Below are 25,180 nucleotides of genomic sequence, written 5' to 3'. Positions count from 1 at the left end.
GGCATGGCCTAGCCCCCGACCGTCTGTGCAAGCATTTCTCACATGCCCAAAAAAGTTCCAAAACCAAACAGGCGAAATGTTAATTACAGATAAAATTTTGAAGGTGAATACCCAAACAACAATTTAAATGAATTTAAAAAGGGCAGTAGATAATTACAATTAACATTACGCTAATGCGGCCACCACGCTCGGAACTTGCAAACAGATGAATCGTAGGTTCTTACATATAGACCATGCCGACATGGAGCTCTTGCTGCTAAATATCAAACCAATGAGGACATGACATGACCAATCACGCCAAGAAAGGCCACGGGCCGCAAGGCCTTATAAACCCCACGCCTACGTCACAGCGCAGGCACGGAGGGATAGGACGGGGAAAAGGAGGGGTGCAAGAAGGAAGGAGGAGGGGGGAGGGAAGGGAGGTTGGCATGTGCTCGGAGAATCGACGCCCGTTGATATTGTTTCAGTAATGAAACGTACCAAAATACACATGAATGAACAATGTATACAAATGTAAGTAAAAATTAAATACAACACCAGGGGCTTGCCAGAATTTGATTTGGGGAGAGCAGCACGGGTTTTTGTTTGAACTGCATCTTTTCAGTGCACTGTACTCAAAGTGCAACAACTAAAAAGGCACGGAATACTTCTATTCCTTTGAATTTGTGGGTACGGGAGGGGTTATGTCCTGATATCCATTGGTTTCAATTATAGTGAATACATAAAAATATAAGTATGGCTCCTTCCCAAATGAATCCATAATTCAGTTTCTTGTATACATAAATGAAAGTTCAGGACTAGTTAATGTCTCATCATGATTCATAATTCAATAAACGCAGATCACTGATGCCATTTCTATAGAAAATAATGCCATTTTTTAAACAAGTATGATGCATGAATGAAACTATTGACTAGGCTAAGACAATGAATGTTTTTAAAAAAATATATCTGCTAATCTACAAATAAGAGTAATAAAATTTTTCTGCATTTTTGTATAGCAGAATTTTGACTGCTCTATCCATCGCAACACAATGTAATAAATACTAAAACAGAAACTCGTACAGATTGTTGAAAATCACACAGGACATGTCTTGACAAACTCATGGCTGAGCAGCATGCTGAGAAATAAGCGACTCTTCAATTGGGGGATAGCTCCATGAAGGACACATCCAACAACATCCACATTCAGCAATAAAAAAAACAAACAAAACAAATTTTTATAAAATGTACATCAGGAGTGCAGCTATGAATTCACGTTATTATTAATTTACCAGACTTGAAGCCAATGGGGCATCTAGCAAAAAGTCCCCTCCTCACGCCATAAATTCAGAGGAATAGAGGTATTATTTTGTTTTGTAATTTTACACTTTAAGAGGTGTAGTTCAAACATTTCACACTCTTCACCAACCTGATTGAGCCTAGAGAAGTATGTCTGGACTGTGCATGTGTCAGTGACCGTACGAGCCGAAGTAGAACGTGTGGCGGGCAAGGTTCGGTATCAGAATGGCGGGAAGGAAACTCCCGAGCCACGGAGCGACAGGCAGCTAGCAAGCTCCCCCCGGTCTCAGAGACGCGGCCAATCATCGCCATCCCTGCTCGTCACTCACCGTTCCTCTTGCCCGGGTCCATGCCCAGCTTCCTCATACCCTCGCGCACCTCCTCCAGATCGCTGGAGCTGGCGCGGAACGTGTCAGACACAAACTCCTGGTTGGGACTGTCACAGGCGGCATGCTGAGAAACTAGCGACTCTTCAATTGGGGGGACTGCTACATGGAACAGACAGCCAACAACATCCATACTCAGCGCAAAATAAAAAACAAAATTAGGGATGTGCGAGTACTCGATATTTTCGGGTACGGTTCGAATCCACAATTACCCGAACCCGGAATCGTTGTACGTACATGGATTCGAACCGTATTATGAATATTCACAAAAGTTATAAATAACTTTAATACGGCTCAAAAATACTAGGAGTGAAAAATAAAATTAGGCTACTATTACGTAATATTTATAATATGATGTATCAAAGAAAGATATGTAAATTAAATAATTAACACAGTGACATTAAAAGAATTTCGAGATTTCGAGAGCTTAAACTATAATTACGAATTTTGTCGTATAGCAAACTATAAACTAAAAACAATTACATACCTACAAGAAAAAAACGTCTTGGCTATTTATTGGAGAAAAATGGTTTTGTTTGCTGAAATGTTTATAAAACTGAGATTTCCTTGTGGCGTGCAGTTTATTACGATTGAGTTGGAGAATCGAATATGTTTTGGTTTTCATAATTTAATTAATTAAGTTTACATAATCATAAACATTTCAATCTCAGTGTAATAAATAATTGCCAGTAGTTACAGTTAGAAAAAAGAGAACACATTATTTTTAAAGTAATCAGTTATTTTTAATTATTCTGTGCTTAGTATTCAGAATCGGATTCATATCTCTAATATTGCCAGGGATTCGAATCGGATTCAAACCGAACTGAAAATCAAGGATTTGCACATCCCTAAACAATATAAAATAAATAAAAACTTAACTGAAAACCATGGTGCATGCCAGCTAGTGCTACTAATGTGTCTAACTAAACGTGTCTGGGCTAACATGCTTTTTACTCTACAGTACTAGACACAAGAAACATCAAGATAATACTGACCACTTAATATGCACTACATTTCACAATGATGCCACATTCAATACAATATATTTCAGGGAGAAAAAAAAAAAAACCCAAGAAGTAAGGGTGTACACTTGTATTTTCGAACTCCTACCAAACCCAAAAACTATTCACTTTAAGTTTGTCTCATTAGAGTAATTTGGCTATAAATTATTTTTATTTATTTATGAAAAGTCATAATAAGAATGTTATGACCACAAATTAAAAAAAATATATATTATCAGATTGTTTCAGTGCCTACTCATGGTATGTGAGGACTGGAATTATCAGTGTTGAAAAATACAGTATTTATTTTATGAAAACAGTCTTAATCATCTCTTCTTCTTTTTTTTTAATTTGAGATCATGATAAAGGTCTTGTAAATGTCACGAAAAGGATCAAAAAGAGGTTACAAATGTAAACATATTTTCAATAACAGTGTATGCAGATGCTTACCATGGTAGTACATTTTAGTCAGAGAGTGCATCAACATTTAATTTAGTTCATTTGGTTCTAAACAAAGTGTGCAACCCAGAGCGCAACTGATGTAGTATTGGGCGTCGTGCACATTCTCTACTGCGTCATACAAGTCATAGCTACCATCACTCACCTGACTTATCATACAGGATTAAACACCGAGACAACATTTGGTGGTTAAAATGAAGGGGAACATCTTAAAGTAATTTTTATAAATGAAATAAGTAAAATGATTTTACAATAAAAAATACTAATAATTGTAAAAATGTCATTAGGTTTGGTACACACAAGAAGAAAATGGTGGAGCTAAAAATTCACAATGCAAACGCACAATGCGGAAATGTGTTGGGCGGAGAGAGCAGGGAGGGAAGGGGTAAGCAAGACACAGCTTACGCCACATAAAAGGTAGTTTAAGAAGTGAAACTTGTTTGCTGAGGAGGCTATAATTTTCAAGCATTACGAAAATTTCGATCGCATGAGGGGAATAGGTAGGTGCGTGGTGGGGGAAGGGGAATAGGAGGAGAGGAGGGAAATAGAGACATGGGGGGGGGGGGATCCGGTAGAGGAGGACACGGCAGGGGGGAGGTAGAAATGACGCAGCATACTTGCACACTTGCATGGTAGCATAATTAAACACTCACATACTAAAATATATATTTTTTTTAATTTGTTACCCCAGCCAAAGAGAACTATGTTTTCTACACCTAATAATATAATAAGCATGAAGTTTCACTTCTGTTGCACGTGGACTCCATGCACCATTTTTCACACTCATTTTTCATGCATGCACCATTCCCCGTCAAACAAACAAACTCCTTGCTATGCCACTGTTACATTGCCTAAAAGGCAACAGTGGGTACTTGTCTGCATGAGAACAGGATTTTGCATTGTTCATGCCTTCTGCGTCTCCATGGCAACGGGCATCGCGCGGCAGTGGCGTACCCACAAGGAGGGGCATGTATAATGAGCGGCGCAAGAGTGATCTGCCTGTAGACTGCCGTAGCGAAGTACGGGTACATCAGTTGTACATTGCGTGCACGAGTTGGGAAACCATCAGTGATATTCATTTTCTCTCCGGTACATTATACAGCATTGTAATAAATTTTCACTGAATTTTTTTTATTTACCATTACTGTAAATGGGAGATGTGGCTTAACTTTTTCCATTAGTATATCCGTGCAAAGCCAGGTCGGGCAGCTAGTACTCAATAGTGGAACTGGCCATAAAATAATCTTTATTTACACTATGAAATCCATCAGTCATAATTGAAGAGTGATTAAAGCCCAGCTTAAAAGCTTTTTTTTAAAAAAGCAAATTGAAATGTACCTTTTTTTTATATATATAAAAATACATAATTCTTATATTTATTCCTCCTCTTTGTAAAAAGTTAGTACAAAGGTGTTAATTTAGCTATATACCTGAAGATTACATAAAAATGGATTAATTTACAGTGTCAGACCTAAACAGAGACAATCTTATCATGTAGACACTAAAACCTTTCTAAGCTTTTGTTTTAAGGCTTAGACTTAAATTTCATTGATTCTCTTGTTTATTCATCATTATCCTTTTTTTTAAGGGCTATTTCAAAAATTTTAACTCAATACCTTCCTTGCATTTGGTGTTCTGCCACAAATAAATTTCAACAGACATTCACTTAGACATCATTAAAAGAAGCAACAATAGTTTTGTACATTATTGAATATTATTTCATAATTTAATAATGGAACACACAAGTAAACATAATTAACCACAACACATCTAACGCCATTACTTGCTGATCATTCATAATATTTACATGATGCCAGTGAAAGACAAAAGAAAGGTGAGATTATTTATTTCACTAAGTACCTTAAGTTATAATACAAATTTCTTAACTCTGTATGAATCAAATTATAATAATTTTCAGCTGTATATACTAACTGATCAGTTTGAGCAACGCTGAAGATTTATTTTTGAAGCAAAGTCGAGCAAATATTGCCAAAATATTTTGAAGTCAAATAAAATTTTTAACAAATTTTCCTTTAGTATGAGTTTGAAATGTGCTATGAGTTAATCTAAGATTAAAAATTACTAAAGAGTTGCACAAAATAATCTTGTACAACCTATTTCATTTCATCAGCACCCATACGACTTGTTTTACACACGCTTACAGGCGTCTATATTTTTATTCATATTACCTTTTTTTTCATCTCCTGAGCACAATAATCACACACCGCAGAAGTTATCCATGACATAAGTAACCTAAAAACACAACTATTTAGAAATAAATAAGTTTTATTTCGAAGCAGTGGCGTAGCTAAGGTGACTGGCGGCCCCTGGCCAGATTTGAAAATGGCGCCCCCTCTTGGATTCAAAAAGAGGGGGGGGGGGGGGGAGAGTTCAGTAACCGCAAAACCGAAACCGAATACCCCCCCCCCCCCCCCCCCGCCTTCGATGGCGCCCCTGGCAGGGGGCATCCCTGCCACTGCTTGCTACGCCACTGTTTCAAAGCTCGAAGCAAATTCATTTTGAAGCCTAAGTCTACTATCAAAAATATTTCATTTGACTAAGTAAAAGAAGCTTGACCCATCCTCACAACTCGCTGCTGGGCTCAGACTAGCAAGAAGTGCTTGTGCAAGAACGAACACGGGACACACACGCCACTACGGTGCAGGGGGCCTACCGGCGGGCTCTCCCTCCACGCTGGCCAATCGCGAGGACGCCTCCGCCTCCCTGCCGCCTTCCTGAGCCATGGACGACAGCTCGTTGGCCTGGCGGATCAGGCTCACGCGGTAGAAGTAGTTCCTCCAGAACGTTTCCTCGTTGATCCTGCAAGCACACGCTCCACGCTCACCCGACGTTCCGGACACAATCAGCGCCTGAATCCGTCCACCGTGTGACGAACACAGCAGGATTTCACACGGCCACGAGATGATTCGGGATCGAGGAAATCCAGGTGAGCAGCAGAACTTCGCGAAAAATCAACACGAGACAAATGTACTTACATCCTTCATATAGAACAAAAACACGTTTAAAACATTCGAGTCACCTATCACGCACAGTGACTTGGGTGCATCAACGTGTACAGTACCTGCAAATGTGCGCTCGCTGTACAAGTACAGCTATGATTATGCCTGCCAATTACATATAGCAATAACTATTGCCAGTTATTGTCTCACAATTTCCATTTTTATTTTATAAAATGTTTATTTGTTCACTCTAATATCTCTTATTACTGTGCAAGACTACTTTATTTATACAAAATTATTGTACCTCTAATTTCATTCCGGTCATCTAGAATCTGAGAAAAAGAACATGGTTCTACTGTACCATCAGTGAAAAAAAGTTGTTTTACTACCTTTACAAACAGTTCGAATAACTAAGGTAACTGCACATAGGTACTGCTTTTAATATACAGGTCTTATTCTGAAGTTACAGAAAAAACTACATATTGAAAGTCCTTTAGTTCGATACCAATTCATAATCAAAGAATAAGATAACTTAAAATTAATTAATATTTAAAATGGTTTTGCTAATTTATGAATGTAATCTGCTAGTACTTTACTGGGATTCATAGTTGGATCTACTGTAGAACAGGAAAAAACAACGAAAAAAGAATATGATGACTGTTTTGCGATGCTTAAAGGTCCACAAAAGAATCAATGATTATTTGGAGGTATGACAAAGTAGTAACTGTCAGCGCTGAACAAGCAAGCAATTATGACCTTGTTGGCAAGATTTACTATTCATTGGTCATTTATAACATATCAAAAAAAAAATTATTAATGATAACACTAGGTAGAAGGGTTTAATGCTCAATTGCTTAAAAAACCACAGAAATATAATAAGGGTCACAATGCCTTAAGAATGAAAAGTGCAAATTTAAGTCAATACCATACTTATTTTCAAAATGTCTGCAGGTATTAAAACAAATATTTTACCAAAATACGGGGTGCAAAGATCAAGCAATAATTTTTTTTTAAATATGTTTTTATAAAATAATGTCTTGTGGTGATAAGCTTACGTAAGCCAGATGATACGGCAGGCAAACACATGTCTGCCACACAAAGGCAGATGCCACTATGTTGTGAGATAAGATTCTAGGGATTTATAGCCACTGAAAAAGGATGGAAATGTTTTAGGCATGAGGATGGCAGAAAAAAAGGCAATGCTACACACAATGTAGCATGTCGACCACCTGTTTCATAGAAAAAAAAGAGGAAAAGCTAGACACAAAGTAGTGCGTCGAGATAAAATGATGATCCATATAACCATTCAGCTGTTATTTCATTAAAGGCATGTGATCAGCAGGCTGTGATGGTTAGTATAAATGTTTTTATTTCAGGGATGGGCGAGATTTCATCACCTGTCTTGCTGCTGAGTTCAAAGTGGACATAATGTAGACCTTATAATATACTTAATATAATTTATAAACAAAAACCCACGTGAGGGTTTCCTCATTTGCAGATAACTATAATAAAAATTATCTTCCTACAACCCAACAATTATTTTCCTTTTATAATATAAATCTTTTACACATAAAATATTTATAGTGTACCAAGTTACAAATATTCAATGTTTATATTAGGGAGAAAACAGCATTTTAATAGGTTTGTATAAATGAATTATAATCTGTAATCACTTTGCAGCTACACCTTTCGTCAACAACTTATTATTGCATCATGCTCATCCCAGAATGTACTTACACCTTGGGCACGAGCTCAAACCTCATCTTCTCCAGATTGGGATCCTCAGCGAGGGTTGCCATGGCTACAGGGTACGACACTTCATAGTCAAACTGGAATTCCACCCCAGCTGGGGGACTACGCACAAAGTTACGCCTATCCTGCGAAAGAACCAGGCATAAGCTGAATTACAAAACAATATCAGCTAAATATGAAAGTAAAATAAAACTTAATGCACAAAAAATTATGAACACATACTGGATGTATGTGAAAATTTAACTGCCTCATTAAACAAGCATTTTGGCATGAATGACCCCACACATTAATAAAAAAAACCACACTTATATCAATTTATTATTTGAGAAATTTAAACACAGTAGCCTTACAAAAAACAAATGGCAGCAATCAAACTTGTCAGATGCAGCGTTCAAATGTTAAAAAAGTAATATAAAATAATATAAAACACAAATTAAGGACTTTTAAGAACACTATCTCAGTATGACTCAACTAGACATTATCACTTGGAAAACCTAAAACAAAACAAAAAAAAAGTCCCAAATCAGTCAAAAAATTAAATTTTTAACATATATTTCATATCTGTGGCTGTCGAGAGAAACCAAGGCCTCAGAAACAAATCATTTTATCAGGCCCACTCACTATCATTTAATGTACAACTTTTTAAACCCCTAAATTAAAATAAACACATACTGTGGCTAATAGTGTACCCATGATCGTGCCTAACATGTAGCTTGTTAGGTTTAAAATAAATTTTATTAACAATAGACATGTAATTTTAATTCTATCAGTGTTAAACCCATATATTAAAAAAAAATTTGAAACTCAACTGGGCCCCGGGATTTTGCTCCCTCCCCCCTTGACGGCCATGCTAAACAACCCGAATCATAATTTAAGTAAATGGGCAGGAATGCTGAAGATACAGGGATGGCAGGAACTTGTAGTGTACGGTACATTGGCCCAGATTGCACGAAATGAAGTGAAAGTGAGTTATTTGCAAATTCCAAAAGTTTAACATTGTTTCACAATACTATATAAAAAAAGTAACACATGCCTATAGGCAATAACCCACAAACGTACGTACTTGAGAAAGTTTGTAGATTACCTATTTCATAAATGAAGGTAGGGTGAACTTGAGCAGATTATGTACAAACAATGTGCCGAAAGTAAGTTTCATCTGTTTTTTTCCCCACAAGGTAGCTTTATGACAAACAGAAAAATTAAAAATTTACACAACAAAATATCATTTTTCCAAATAGTTGCCACTGACATAGATACAATATTGTCGTCCCATGAAATCATTTCCAAGAAATCATTTTCAAGCAACTCTCCTGGTAAAAATCGGCGCCAGCGATTTCAGAAAGCTCTTCACAGCCTGTTGTACCTCTCCATTGCTTCCAAAGTGACGTCCCGATAGTGCTGACTTCAATGCAGGGAAAAGGTGGAAGTCTAATGGAGCACGATCAGGGTGATATGGTTTCTCCAATCCCAGACGACGAATATGTGTTCCTAGCTGTGAGGGGTCTTGAATTGTCGTACAAGAATAAAACCCCTTGAATCAAGTCACCCCTGCTCTCGTCAGTGTATTAAGTGTGTGACATTGACGGTCCCTGCAGTAAGGAAATAATGCAAAACGAAACCCTTCGCGTTCCAGAACACTGTCACACAATCTTCCCTGAGGACAGCGACACCTTGAATGTCTTCAGGATGGGTGAGCTGTGATATTTCCATGACATTGCGGCGGACTTGGTTTCGGGGGTGAAGTGGTGAACCCATGTCTCATTTGTTGTGATGATCCTAAAAGCAAGTCATTGCCCTCGCTCTCGTACAGCATCAAGTGTTCGAGGCAAAATGCTATATTTGCAGTCTAGTGATCAGGAGTAAGGTCTCCCGGCACCCATCTTGCCAAGCTCCGAATTCCCAACAAGTCGTGAATAATGTGGCGTAATTGAGCACATCAAACACCCATGTGAATGCGACATCAGATACAGTAACACGCCTGCTGACTAGCAATATTCTACTGTAATCTGTCGATATTTTTTGTGGACATGGATGGACGCCACTCTGAGGTCCTTCCACAGATTGTGACAAGCATCACCAGGCGGGCCTTAGCGAATCTTTACGTGGCATACACAACTGAACCTTTTCTGAAGACCTACAACAAATCATTATAGGATTCCTGCCTAAAAATGGAGCAAGGTCGCGCAGCGATGAGACACAGGACTCGCATTACAGAGGACACGTGTTGAAATTCTGGTCCGACAACCCTGATATTGGTTTCACACAGTTTCCTATAATCAATCCAAGCAAAAACTGGGAGTGTTCCTTGCTATAGGCCATGGTCGATTCCTCCCTCAATATCAATTTATGTTTTGTGTTTTCACAGTCTAATTACCGCGCTGTAAACAAGATGTTAAACTCAAATAAAATTAAAAATTTAAAAAAAAACCTCAAATCCTATAGTCACCTGCCCCTTCAATTCCTTTCGTGTGCATGTAATTTCTGTTTGTCTGAGGATAATTTTTGGTGCATCCTTCCTTCGAATAAAAAAACTTACATCAGCAATTCTACAATGTTCGAAAATTACAGCAGGGAACTGAAGGTAAATTCACGTGCTTAATGCAATCACTGATGTGCAAATGTGCAAACTTACAGATAATGAAGGAGTGCTGTTTTTTCACTAAAATAAAAAAAGATTTACGTAGAAAAATGAATAAAAGATTTACATACTTTTACCTGGGATAGGGTATGTAGTTGGGAATATGTTTGGATTAAGAAGGTTTTGTTGTACAAAAAAAAACCCCAACCTCAAGCCATTATTCATATATATATTATTTTGTTTTTATCTTGGTAATGACTGGCAGACATGTCGGAAGAAAGCAATCCTTCACGGAGAGGCGCGCATGTGTACTCACTGTGGACAGAGTGAGGCATTCCTCTTTCAGGGTCTCCTCGTTGGGGCAGCCCACCCAGGGAGGGACGGCTGCATCGGAGCTCTTCTCCTGCTTCTCCTTGATGAAGGCCTCCTGCTCCTTGTTGAACTCTCCCAGCAAGCTCTGCAACATCAACATCAACATCAACATTCTTAGGGCACCTCGACACACAGCTCGGCGTTCACATGCAACAACATCCATGTTTACTCTCAGTCATGCACGAAGGCTCTAATGGGGAACACTACACTTCCTATCATCACTGAAATCTGAAAAGCACAACCTTTGTTACTTCAATAACAACTCCTATTCCAGGTCTAATGATAACGCACACTGGAACCTGGAATAACTCAAGTCTACAAATCAGCTGCGTGAAATGTCTTCAACATTTCCCAGCTCGTGTCTTCTCGGACATGGTGCCTGGATCACCATGGGGAGGTGGTTTTTTTGACTACTTCGCCGTGGCTACGTCGTATTTATTCATAATTTAAGTCGAAGCACATAAAGCATGTTATGCCTACATAGAATTTGCTGTTTTGTATGTAATCTTTCAGCTTCCACGTGACAGCTATAGGTCTGTATGTTATCTTGGGCGGCCTTCTACAAGAATGAATGAATGAGGGTTTAGTGTATTAACATTGGGGTCATAAACAGACGATGAGAGGTGATGACATCAAAATGGATTATCGATGGAGACGGGGAGTCCCCCTGAGGAATCCCACCGACTCCCGACAACCACCGCCACGTGTGGGGAACCAGAGTTGGCGGGGCCATTCGCCAGCCGTGGCTCAGCCCGTGTCGACCCTGCACCACGTCTGGAACGACGACTGCCACTCGCGACAGTGGAGGTCCTATGGAAGGGTGCTGTGGAGCGATCGCCTGCCTCCCCCCTCGTGTACACATCCACGTCAACTAAAAACACTATGGATATAAAAACAAATTATCTTATCCAGGGTGACCCTGTTTTTTGAGGTACAGTTCTTTTTGTAAAAAAAATGTATTCTTTTACATTTAAGTGATAATAAATGTGTGCGTATAGTGTCATATATCATTACTCTAAAACCAGGCAAAACCCCATGGTTTTTAACGACTTCAAAATGTCGGGAATGCGTTACAACGGCTTCGGCTGTGCGACGCTAGACCTGGTGGTTGAGACTAGTTTACGACTGAGTACTAACAATTAACAACCATAATTATTAGTCTTGCCCTTAAAAACACTACAGTGTACACGAGGCAATTATAAACCATTACATTCGTATTCACAAGTCATATTTTAAGGACAGAACTAATTTTTACTTTTAATTCTTAAGGAGGCGGAGGACGTGGAGGTGGAGGAGGTAGTGGAGGCGGAGGGAATGGAGGAGGTGAGGGTGGAGGAGGAGGTGGAGGAGGTAGAGGACGTGGAAGAGGTGGAGGACGTGGAAGAGGTGGAGGACGTGGAGGAGTTAGAGGCGGCGGAGGAGGTGGAGGACGTGGAAGAGGTGGAGGGGTAGAGGAGGTGAGGGTGGTGGAGGGGTTAGAGGCGGCGGAGGAGGTGGAGGACGTGGAAGAGGTGGAGGACGTGGAAGAGGTGGAGGACGTGGAAGAGGTGGAGGATGTGGAAGAGGTGGAGGACGTGGAAGAGGTGGAGGGGTAGAGGAGGTGAGGGTGGTGGAGGGGTTAGAGGCGGCGGAGGAGGTGGAGGACGTGGAAGAGGTGGAGGACGTGGAAGAGGTGGAGGACGTGGAAGAGGTGGAGGATGTGGAAGAGGTGGAGGACGTGGAAGAGGTGGAGGGTTAGAGGAGGTGAGGGTGGTGGAGGAGTTAGAGGCGGCGGAGGAGGTGGAGGACGTGGAAGAGGTGGAGGGGTAGAGGAGGTGAGGGTGGTGGAGGAGTTAGAGGCGGCGGAGGAGGTGGAGGACGTGGAAGAGGTGGAGGACGTGGAAGAGGTGGAGGACGTGGAAGAGGTGGAGGACGTGGAAGAGGTGGAGGACGTGGAGGAGTTAGAGGCGGCGGAGGAGGTGGAGGACGTGGAAGAGGTGGAGGGGTAGAGGAGGTGAGGGTGGTGGAGGAGTTAGAGGCGGCGGAGGAGGTGGAGGACGTGGAAGAGGTGGAGGACGTGGAAGAGGTGGAGGACGTGGAAGAGGTGGAGGATGTGGAAGAGGTGGAGGACGTGGAAGAGGTGGAGGACGTGGAAGAGGTGGAGGACGTGGAAGAGGTGGAGGACGTGGAAGAGGTGGAGGATGTGGAAGAGGTGGAGGACGTGGAAGAGGTGGAGGACGTGGAAGAGGTGGAGGACGTGGAGGAGTTAGAGGCGGCGGAGGAGGTGGAGGACGTGGAAGAGGTGGAGGACGTGGAAGAGGTGGAGGACGTGGAAGAGGTGGAGGACGTGGAAGAGGTGGAGGGGTAGAGGAGGTGAGGGTGGTGGAGGAGTTAGAGGCGGCGGAGGAGGTGGAGGACGTGGAAGAGGTGGAGGGGTAGAGGAGGTGAGGGTGGTGGAGGAGTTAGAGGCGGCGGAGGAGGTGGAGGACGTGGAAGAGGTGGAGGGGTAGAGGAGGTGAGGGTGGTGGAGTTAGAGGCGGCGGAGGAGGTGGAAGACGTGGAAGAGGTGGAGGACGTGGAAGAGGTGGAGGACGTGGAAGAGGTGGAGGACGTGGAAGAGGTGGAGGGGTAGAGGAGGTGAGGGTGGTGGAGGGGTTAGAGGCGGCGGAGGAGGTGGAGTGGGATGAGGGGGACTGGCCGGGAGCGGGGCGACGACGCGCACAGCAGAAGACCGCGTGCCGACGCGACGAGCTGCAATCAATACGGGGCGGGAGGTTCCGGCGAGGCGCCACCGCGCAGCTCTCGGGGTCACTTGCTAACCTCGCCGCCGGCATATTGTTCCGCCCAGAGCATTGCGAAAATGGTGCTTGATGATGTGTGAACATTGTTAGTAAATATGAATTAGAATTTCAGTCGTTACATATATAGTCATTTTTATAAAATAAAAAAAATTTCATTTAAAACTGCTCACACATAGCAAACACTACATTTCCGCCAATGTTATGGCAGTCCGTCCAATATGGCGCACCATGTGATCAGGCAGACGTAGCCAACCCCTGGCTCAACAGTTGTAATCCAAGAACTGAACATTCGGAACTGCCGGGTGACTGCAAAGACGGTGGCCTATAGTGACCGGGACGTCGACACACCCCCCCCCCCCCTTTTCCCAAACCCATCACAAGCTTTCCGACACAGCCAATCAGCGCACTCCTCACGCACCGACAGCTGATAACGAGATTAATTATTTCACGCGCAGTACAGCTACAGAAACGTCCAGTTCTTAGAAAGATCCCAGGAAAAAAAATATTAATGACGACCCATACATAATTAATTACCTTTACACTGTTGAAGTTCATTAAGACCAAGACTGACAGTAATTGGCACAGAATTAACTCGAATAAATTTCTGCTAGTCCTTGTAGATTCAGGGTACGTACAGTTCCATTTGTTATAAATAATATAATTCAACAATTTTTGATACACGATAATGAAACTAATAAATTATAACTGCAAAATGGCATAATGTTTTTTAACACTACGTAGGCCTACACTGTATCACTGAAACATCTTTGCATGTCGAGAACTCCAAAAGGGTAGTTAAAGTTAAGTAAGGCTGAAAGCAGGCAAACAAATACGACCGTAACACAAAAACGTATCTATTCAACTCATCGGCCACGATGACATATCTCCTCTCCAAACATAACGCCCGTTTGGGTTAAATTTTTCTCTCTCCATATTATCTTAAAAACGATGCAGTTCACAGATAAGTCACGTTATCCTCTTCGTAACATGTAGTGCGGTTTTAGTGGAAATCGATATTATGAATAACTGTGGAATCACACCAGATAGAACTTAGTATTCCAGCGCACGGCCTGGTCTCATTTTAAGCAGGACCGTTACTTATAAGATTAAAAATAATTTCAACGAAATCGATTGTGTGCCTACTAAGAGAGTTCGAAATTTTTTTGTCCTCCAACCCTTGTTTTTTTTTTCCACCCCTTGCAGTTATGGCAGGTCGTATCAAAAATATATTTAGACAAAAGTTTTTTGGTATTACTCCTACGAGTTATAATACGTTCAAAATGAAGGTGAATTGTTCGGGTGTAATCGGGAATAGCAGAACTGTATGTGCATCTCAGGTCTCCGGTTACTGAACCCTCCCCCCTCTCTTTTAACCCAGAAGGGGCCGCCATGTTCGAGTGTGGCCAGGGGCGCTGGCGGAGAGCCGCGGGCACGGCAAGCCGGGGTGATGCTACCACAGGGCGAGGCAGGCCGCGGCACGTACTGACGACCACTCTCAGAGCCCGACCTTCTCGCAGCTCATCCGGCCCAGAGGGCGCCGCACAATGGGGGCTCAGTGCTGCCAACACTCCAGCTCCACGACCCTCGGCACACGTGCTGTGCCCCGACCATCATTTCCCGCACACGACTCGGTGAAAATTCTTACAGCGCGGCTTTTCCGTGAAGCAACAACAACGTTGCAGCCGCGTCCTTGGCGAATAATTCACCGACGGTTTTCGGTCGACATTGCAGTCGCCATCATCAGGGAGCAAGTTACCTACCTCAGTATAACTGCTCCCTGATGATGGCGACTGCAATGTCGACCGAAACTTTCAGGGAATTATTCGCCAAGGACGCGGCTACAACCCACAAGCCAAGCTACTTCAGAAAAATGGCCGTGAAAGCCTGTGAACATTATTAACAACATTCCCATTTTTTTTTAAACAATCGGCGTTTCTAAATTCCTACTAGTTTCTGAGAAATTTCCGCTGGTAGGTCACATTAGATAGCCTATGCAGTGAAGCGGCCGTCGCCATGTTGTGCTTTTTTTTTTTTGTTGCGCTGCCGATCGTGTGGTTTTCCATAATAACGTGAATATTTTGTACTTTGATGTTGTGACGCAATGGAAGGTGAATACAAATTAAAAGACCGTAACCTGACGCATAAAAGGAATTGTCATGAGGTGTATCAAACGTAATCAATATAAAAGACGCTTTTTTCAGGGGAAATTGCGGGAACGTCTCTGGTGTTCGAAAAAAAAATGGTTGTCTGTAAAGTCGGTTTACGGACGATAGTTTAACGTGACGTCATAACAAAACATTGATGAAATGATTGCATACTTTTATGAATAATATTAAATTATTTCATCAATGGTTTGTTATGACGTTGTCACGTTAAACTATCGTCCGTAAACCGACTTTACAGACAACTAATTTTTTTTTAACCAGAAAATATACGTGTAGAGGAGTACAAAACACACGGGGACTCCAGGTCTGTACGAATTGCTGTTCGCCGCACATCACGCTGTCCCAGCTATGCTTCAATCCTGTAAGTCGCTGCCCCCGCCTCAGCAGAGACTTCTGTGTGTGGCACGAAAAAAGTGCTTTCCAGTTCCTTTCCCGCCTCTGTCAGTCAGTCACTAAGTACTGCACTCGGCACCGGCACAAGCGGACTGCCAGCTATTTCTCTTTTATTCCATTCCCACTTCACCTTCTCAAGATGAAGCCATTTCCTTCCTGCGCTTTCATCGTTTCAAGACTCCACTCAACTCTCGCGAGGGGGAAAAAAACGTTGCTGCATGGGGGCAGAGGGAGGGAAAAAATTTTTAATGGATTCAAATCTCTCAGATTTATTAAAAACGAAATCTCATTCCGTGCATTTCTCATTCATCCCGGGCGAATCTGCAAATACATTCTTTGTTCTTTCTCGAGATTTGAAACATTCTCAAAGCCCAAAATTAGTAGTACGAAGCGGTAGTTTGGACCGGCGACGAGGGGCGCAAAAGGTGCGGGGTTCGATCCCTCAGCGGCTGGCTCGCTTGGAGCTTTGCGCACGGCGCAGGCGTCATTTCGGGTCGTCTCGCGAGTGGGGACGCACCACAACGCCGAAATGCCAAGTTGACCACAACGCCGACAGCTAGAAAACTGCTGTGTACCACAACGCCGAAATACATTAACGCCGAAAAATGTCATTGCAGGACTGCCACAAAGGTTAGGTTAGGTTAAACTAGTTTAGGTTAGACTAGGTTAGACTAGGTTCGACTTGGTTAGACTAGGTTAGGTTAGACTAGGTTAGGTTAGACTAGGTTAGGTTAGACTAGGTTAGGTTAGACTAGGTTAGGTTAGGCTAGGCTAGAATAGGCTAGGTTAAGTTAGGTTAGGTTATATTACGCTAGGTTAGGTTAGGTAAGGTTAGGTTAGGTTAGGTTAGGTAAGGTTAGGTTTGATTGTGGTATTTCGGCGTTAAGGTATATTTAAGAAACACACAAAAATTCATTCAGTTGTTATTTCGGCGTTGTGGTATACAGCAGTTTTCTAGCTGTCGGCGTTGTGGTCAATTTTGATATTCGGCGTTGTGATAACGACCCGTCTCGAGTATCGTGACTCGAGGTCACGACCTAAGGATAAAGGTGACAACAGTTGTAGCACCGCAGATTGAATGCAAAAATAGATGGGAGGGGGAAAGGTTCGTATAGGCCCTACCAACAAATGTAAATTATTCGAAAGCAAACAACAGGAAAGTGGTTCACACCCCCCCCCCCTTTTTTTTTTTCCTCAAGAAATGTAATAGCGTGCGTCCCTGGTCGCGGAGGGGGGAGAGAAAAAAAGGGAAGGGGGGATATTACACGGCAACGTCTTGCGACTGATCAGAACGAGGGCTGCCACCACGCTCGGAACACGACGTGTTGCCAGGACTCAGTCAGGTTTTGGCCATCGGGCCTTGCGTCTCCTCGACAGCGGGGTCATTAGACACGCACACGAACGACACAATGCAGGAAAATTGAGGGAAGGTATCGGTCATGTCCTATGCTTAACGAACCGTCGCAGTGTTTGCCTCGAATAACTAGGCTTTTTTGGGCTCTCGCGATAATTACGGTATTCAGTACAGGAATTATGGCAAATTGTCGTAAGCTGCCGTGTGAACAACTTAATCTTACGCTGCAAATGCGCAAGGGGAAATTATGGTACGCCCTCTGGCCACCCACGCCCTCCGCTCCCCTTCGCCCATCAAAGTTTCGTGTGCAGCGATCGTCGGCTGTTGACGGCTACGATGCATGACGTGACAGCCTCAATGTCTGCGGACGGCGCTAGTGACGACTGCAGGGTCGGCCAAGGCTGGCTGCACCGCGGTTCGAACCTAGAACGCGAGCCCCAATGTCCTGCCACGGCACCAGATACTCGGTCAATAGTTTGTCTGATAAGTGTTTTGCGTGCACTGTTATGCACAGAATCGTAAGACTCGGGTCTCACTAGCCGAGTAATTTGATTTTCTTCTCACTAATATTAATTAATTGTTCCTGTCAATTTCCTCCTACCGCTCTCTTTACACTGTGTGTTTCGTCTGAAATATTTTCACCACACCAGATATTTACTAAACGTTATTTTCAAGCAATAAAAGGCCACAAGTGATCATAATTATGAAACCTCGCGTGACCTTTTATCGCTATTAGATAAAATAAATATCTGTTGAGAAAAAAGAGATGGAAAAAAAACGTGAGCGATTCTTCGGGTACTCGCCAATAATGTGCATACAGATCCATTCCCCGCTGGTATCCACAGGGCCCGCAGGCACTGGGCAAGCCTTCTTTTCACAGACGACGCCCGATCGTGCATCTTTCGGTTTTTTTTTGTTCGTTGTAAGTCATGATAACTAATGGTCGATTAGGTTAGGTTAGCTACATTATAAATACTATAAAACATTGAGGACGGTTGCAGTGGCGTAGCCAGAATTTGTGTATGGGGGGTGTTAAAAAGCATGCCCCCCCCCCCGTATTAAAGCAGGGAGGGGGGGTCCGGGGGTCCTCCCCCGGGAAAATTTGGATTTTAAGGTGTAAAATAGTGCTATTTTAGCAGTTTTCGGTACTTAAATTTAAATATTGGTATGGTAAAATTTTTATTAATTTTAATATGAAATTTGTTTGTGTGATGAATAAGATATTAATTAAAGATTAATGCTAAGGGGGGGGGGGGGTTTGAACCCCTAAAAACCCCCCCTGGCTACGCCCCTGGACGGTTGATTTGGTTAGGATGGCTACATTAAAGATACTGTGAAATCATGTAAACGGTTTCCTAGCCCTGGATAGCTACATATTAAAAAGTTATTTGCTAAGCAACCATAACATTTTTTTACAGTATTTTCAATGTAGCTATACTTACCTAATATAACCAACCATCCACAATGTTTTAAAGTATTTATATAGTAGCTTACCTATCCTAATCGACCGCAAAATTTAATGCCACACATGAGATAGAACGAAAAAAAAAAAAGCGCGCATATACTTCGGGTGTGGCTCTTGTCTGTGAAATGAAGGCTTCCCGCAGGCACTGAGGGGGAGGAGGGGGGGAGGGGGGAAGAGGGGGGGGGAGGAGGAGGCAACCCAAACCTGCGACCCTCTTGCTCCATCTAATTCCCCATCCCATCTTCGCGCGTCCTTTGGTTGTGTAAAGAGAGCGCAGATCTTTTTTTTTTTTTTTTTCCCCCATCATCCCGGGCAGTTCAAATTGGAGGTGATTTTCCCTACATCCTCTTTCCAGGGCAATGCCAGCAGATCCTAACATCACCCTTCCCCCCCTCCCCCAGGAAGTTTCTGCTCATTCACTCAAGTATTTATAAACGTTTTAATTACGTCTGAATAGCGCACGCGCCATATAATAATTAAAACATTTTAGTTTAATCTCAACCATGGCCGTTGACAGAAACCAAGGGCCCGGGTGCAAAAAATTTTGTCGGGCTCCCTACCTTTATTAAATGTCCAACTTTAGGTATCACAAAAAAAAAATATTTTAGACTGTGAACGTCACCATAGTCAAAACTGATAGACATGATCTGTGCACATCGCATTACTTGTGATGTTTATTATGAATTCTATTAACAACTGACTTTTAATTTTCGTCCTATCAAGGTGAATGCAAGATTTAAAAAAAAAAAATTGGAAACTCCGCTTAGGGATTTGGCACCCCCTCCCCTCGCCCTAACGGGCCAAAATCTGTAGGGCTCCCAGGAGAAAAAGGCTTTTTGATTCTAGGAGGTCCCGGGCGCCCCTAGCGCCCCCGGGATCTACGCCCATAAACACCCCCCAACCGCCAACAAAAAAAAAAAAAAAAAAAAAAAACCGGCCACTTCCTTTCGACGGCCCTAATCACAGCCAACAAAGCTATAAGAATATTAAATTGAACGGGAGTTGTGTTGTCCCTGAACCACCATGCCGCGGAAAGCAGTAATGAACCATCATGATCACCTAGTCTGCCCATGATCACCTAGTCTGCCCTAGTCTGCCCTAGTCTGCCCTAGTCACACCCCCGTGATTTCCCCGACACGATGACTGGGGTTCCAATCAACCTCCTAGATGATCACGCCTCATCATATTTTTCCACGTCTTACACTCAAAGTTTATTTAATGCTTGATAATATCAGTCAAAATCAACGTCATTATCGAAGTACCAACTTTTATTTCATCCGACATACGTAGAGTAGTTGGCGTAAACGCCAACTTTGATGCGAGATGTTCTGAGTTCGAATCACACGTAAGGAATGGTTGTGTGTGCCTTTTTTTAATTGTAATATTATGGTAAGTTTAGTTTGCATGGCACCCCTTAATTAGCCTACCTACATAGGATCAGGGGTGTTAACAAACCTGAATAAAACACATAAACATACTTGGGCTTCTCACGCGCAGCTATGCCGTAGTGGTTACAACAAGCTGCTCGAAGCAAGGCTGTGGAATGGTTCGCAGTCTTCTCCTCTTGCATAGACGAACCATGAGAACTGAGCGGTGACCGTAACATTATATGGCAGAGGAATTAAGATACTAGTGTAATCCACTTCCCTTGGGTGCTTTCAAGAATCTGGGCCGGTTGTTTCATACCTAAAAAATTTATTTTTAAACACACGATTTCAAGCCATTTTAACTCTTTTAAGAATACCGTTTAAAAAACGGAATATGGAAACAACACTAATCAACCGCCCTTGGCGTTTATTTAAATGCTTTTCGTACAGACGCCACTTGGATATCTTGAACAGTTTTTAAATCGCGTGTTTTTTTTTTAAATCACCCTTAAACAGTCACTTGCATAAAATGCAGGCATTTGAAACTGGTTACGCAACACAAACACTGCACTTGAGCCAATGTCTGGTGTGTCCCGCCAGCCTGGCGCGGACATCAGCCGGACCTAAAGCGGACTTCTCGGGGGAGGGGGAGGGCAGCCCCCCCCCCTCCGGGAGTTAAGAAGTGCCTCAATAAGGGCCCGCCTCAGCTCGCAAAATCGTGAACTTGAAATGAGTTTATAAAATTATCCGTCAAAACCATGTATCATGAAAAAACTTTCTGTATATTTTGAAGTTTCCTGCACACAAAGAAGAAGGATTGTTTAAATCAAACAAATATTTGTTTATATGTGGCGAAACAAACATTTACTTGACATAAATTTTGTCAGCTTAACCAAACTTGGTAAGTAACAAAATTGATTTGTTACACCTAACGAAATATACATTTGAGTTGACAAAATCATTTTGTTGGGTCAAGAGTATCTTTCCTACCACAAAATATTTGTTTGAATTAACAATTTATATTTATTTCGCCATATAAGTATAAACAAATATTTTGTTGGGGCAAACAAACCTTTCTCTCAGTGCATATCGCATGCTTAAAGGCCCACATGTGGGCAGTATACAACTTAACAAGCACCCTACCCAGACATTCTTTGAGTCGGTTAAAAACCCACGTGCATAAACTCTCGGGTCGCGCTGCCCTCCTCCCCCCCCCTCACGAATATCCGCGGGCCCCTATAGGTCGCTACGGAATGTGAATTCGTGCTGATGTAACACGCCTGCGTGTAAAATCCACATATTCAAATCAAAAAATCCCAAAATGATTTCATTGCTTCTCACGTGTACTTAAAACCATAAGTCACACACAAATAGGCTACATATATGTAACTATTTTTTTTTTCGTGTTAAACCTGCAGCTAAAGTTTGTCATTGTCAGTGGAGTCGGTGCTCGCGCCGTGTAACGATGGACACGTGAGTCTAAGCATTACTCGAGAAGAAGCCTAGGATGTACATCAAGTTCTGTCCCTGCCCGAACACGCCCGAATATTCACCTTCGGCCAACCTCGGGATTTGTTTCATTTCTGCGCATGAAAAATGAATTCAAATATTAAAGGTGGTCGGTTAGGTTAGCTACATTAAAACACTTTAAAACACTATGGACGGTTAGGTTAGTATAGCTACATTAAAGTAAACAGAGACATATATAAATAAACCCGAGGTTGGGCAAAGGTGAATATTCGGGCGTGTTCGGGCAGGGACAGAACTTGATGTACATCTTAGGCTTCCCTTACTCGAGCGTGGCAATCATCTGGACAGGTCGACATGCCTCGGTGTCTCAGTACAATAGGGGCTGCTGGAATGCCAATTGAGGCCACAGCTCGTGACCTACCAGGAGAGAGGGGGAGAGAGAGAGAGAGAGAGAGAGAGAGAGAGAGAGAGAGAGAGAGAGAGAGAGAGAGAGAGAGAGAAGGCGAGAGGCGATCAATAAGTCTTGATTATCCTCCACCGCTGACACATGTACACACACCAGTAGTAACGCAGGTACGAGCAATTAGGGGCGAGGGACAATTACGTCAACCATTCAGTGCGGGTGACGTTTCAACGCGAGCCAAACTGCGTGATAAAACACCTCAAGCGCATTAGTAAGAACAACAATTACCTCAATACAATGTCTTACTTTAAGTACATTTTGTACAAAGAACCCTTTCTTTCTATTTATGGCTTGATAATGTTGATAATCCAGTGTAGTATTAAGATGCTTATAAAATACCGCAAAATAAAAAAACAGCAAAATACATAGTACAACTTATAAAGTTATTTTATTTTTAATTATTTATCTGCAAATTCTTGGTCTTTACAAATACTCAGAATCACTAGGCAGTTTTGTAACATCTCTCTCAACATCTATAGATCTGCATTTGTTAATTAATTCTTATGTATCACTGTGGTACAGACTTACTCTGTTCTTTATATATTTATTTATTTATTACATTTAATATGTACGTAATACTTAAGCATAATAACATAGTACTGTAAATATAAACGATCCAACGTGTTTGGAATGTTCGTAGGGTTATAGTGTTCGTTAACCTTCCATGTCAAGGTTACGTGGAACTCTATAATCACTTAATGAATTCCAGTTAAAAATAAATGCCACAATACATTAAAAAAATGTACACGACAAAAAGTTTTTGTTTACTGTTTATTCATAACATGAGAAAAATATTGCAATGAATAAATTTACAATTATTAGAATTATTGACAATTTCTTAGAAGTTTACGAGTAGGTACACAAACGTGAATTCAAAACAGAATGCTTGTTAAGGTTAATTTTTTAATTAATAAGTAAGATTTTCTACTTTATTGCACTTATTCATACATTTCATATACACATTTATATAATAGGATGATGGTGTGTACGACGTCGATAAACTCGGACACCGTTTGACGCAGGGCGCCGTTTATTAAAACGGTTGCCGATCAGTTTTCTTGCTGGGATTCGGCTTGGGACTCGTTCTGGTACACGGCCCGCGAGTTCGGTTACAGTTGTATCCCAAAAAGGCAGTGCTCAGGGCCGGATGTACTGCCTGTGGGCCCCTAGGCTGAGTCTGCGGTGCGGGCCCTCTCTAGGGGGAAGGAAGGGGGGGTATATGAGTACCCCCTTCCAGTGAAACAGTGGGTGCCTCTTGCCTGGGTCTGGGTGGCTAGTTTATTTTAATTGACCTACAAAACTCATAGTTTTGATCAATTTTATATTTTGAAAAAAAAAAAAAAGTTTATTTTTAAACTAGACAATTTAAGCAAACAGTATTTAGAGGTTAAGGAATTAAGTTACACCAAAACCAATGAAAATAATCGAAAATTACTAAATGCTGACACAACTCATGTATCAGTTTTCCACAGAAGAGTTTAGTTCGGCGCAATTAATCCACACAGAACAACTGGACACTATGTCGACGCGTATTTTAAGAATATAAGAAGTTCCACATCGCAGTATAATTTTTTTTTTTTTTCGTGTCGTGTGGTGCGGGCCCCCCATTTGTGGTGCGGGCTACAGCCTGGATAGCCTGCGCGTAAATACGGCTCTGTCAGTGCTTATTCGATACCTTACCCCGAACGTCCTAGGAGAAACAGCCTGCCTCTACACAGCTCGTTAGCCAGAGCCTTCACCACATGAGCGCCTCCGCAACAAACAACGCCACGGTTATTTCAGGAAGGAGGCAGGCTGGAGTGTTCCCATAGAATACAGGAATAACAGCGTTAGCTGCAGGGAACTCGGCGACTGCAAGAGAAGAAAAAAAAACCCCGAGCCGTCGGCGCTGCGCCAATCAGAAGTCGCCAAGTGCCGCCGGCAAATCGAGTTAGCAAGTTCCTGCGCTTCGGGCGCGGGTATCGATCGAGGCACGGGTCCTTGCAGGCTGGCGGAGAAATAAAATCTTCCCCAAATTAAATCACGTAGTCAAATTACTTTTAAAAAAAATAATTTAAAAAGGTACTTCAGCCGACCGGCTAAAAGACAATGCCGAATCACTCGATGGGCCTTTATAAGCATAGCTAATTTACTCAAAACACTTAAACAGGAGAAAGTAAGGATTTGCACACAGGAGACACACACGTAGAGACGACATCCGCGCAACTACTCAAGTGGGCGAAATAAACAATATTTAAGCAATACGGCCCTACATCGACTTGAGAGAAAAAAAAAAAAAAAAACCTTCTAGCAAGCGGAAGGGCTTGCTGCAAGAGGACGACGCACTGCAGGAATGGTGTTCCGTCTCCAGCAACGCGGCCAGTGTATCGACCACTCACACTTATCGCGAGGCACGTGGGCGAGGGGTGACGGGAGGTACTAGAGGGCCGGGAGAAGGGGGGGGGATATGGCATAGTTCCGGTGGGCCCCGGCTCCGGGTCAGGGGAAGCCTTCATTCCACAGACGAGAGAGCCACGCCCGATCGTGCATCTTTGGTTTGTTTTTTTTTGGTTCAATCTAACTCATAACCAATGGTCAATAAGGTTAGGTTAGCTACATTATAAATACTTTAAAACATCGTGGACGGTTGATTTGGTTAGGATAGCTACATTAAAGATACTGTGAAATCATGTAAACGGTTTCCTAGCGCTGGATAGCTACATATTAAAAAGTTATTTGCTAAGCAACCATAAAATGATTTTACAGTATTTTTAATGTAGCTATACCTACCTAATATAACCAACCATCCACAATGTTTTAAAGTATTTGTAATGTAGCTAACCTATCCTAATCGACCGCAAAATTTAATGCCACACCGGTTTATACAATGAGATAGAACAGGGGAAAACAAAGCGAGCATGAACTCGGGGGAACTCTCGCCTGTGGAATGAAGGCTTC

At 42.3% G+C, this 25,180-nt stretch overlaps 1 protein-coding gene across 1 annotated transcript in view; it reads right to left on the bottom strand.

The window, feature by feature from the left end:
- LOC134542412 (synapse-associated protein 1) overlaps positions 1 to 25,180 on the bottom strand; it is a 111,029-nt gene that overhangs the window by 10,321 nt on the left and 75,528 nt on the right. The window contains 4 exon segments of the mRNA XM_063386623.1: positions 1,608 to 1,766; positions 5,799 to 5,944; positions 7,822 to 7,961; positions 10,731 to 10,871. Of these exon segments, the coding sequence (XP_063242693.1) occupies positions 1,608 to 1,766; positions 5,799 to 5,944; positions 7,822 to 7,961; positions 10,731 to 10,871 (586 nt within the window).

The sequence above is a fragment of the Bacillus rossius genome (genome assembly GCF_032445375.1).
Source record: "Bacillus rossius redtenbacheri isolate Brsri chromosome 4 unlocalized genomic scaffold, Brsri_v3 Brsri_v3_scf4_2, whole genome shotgun sequence".
NCBI lineage: Eukaryota > Metazoa > Arthropoda > Insecta > Phasmatodea > Bacillidae > Bacillus > Bacillus rossius.
The sequence above is the reverse complement of the archived record's forward strand: the minus strand, read 5'-3'. Positions and strand labels throughout refer to the sequence as shown.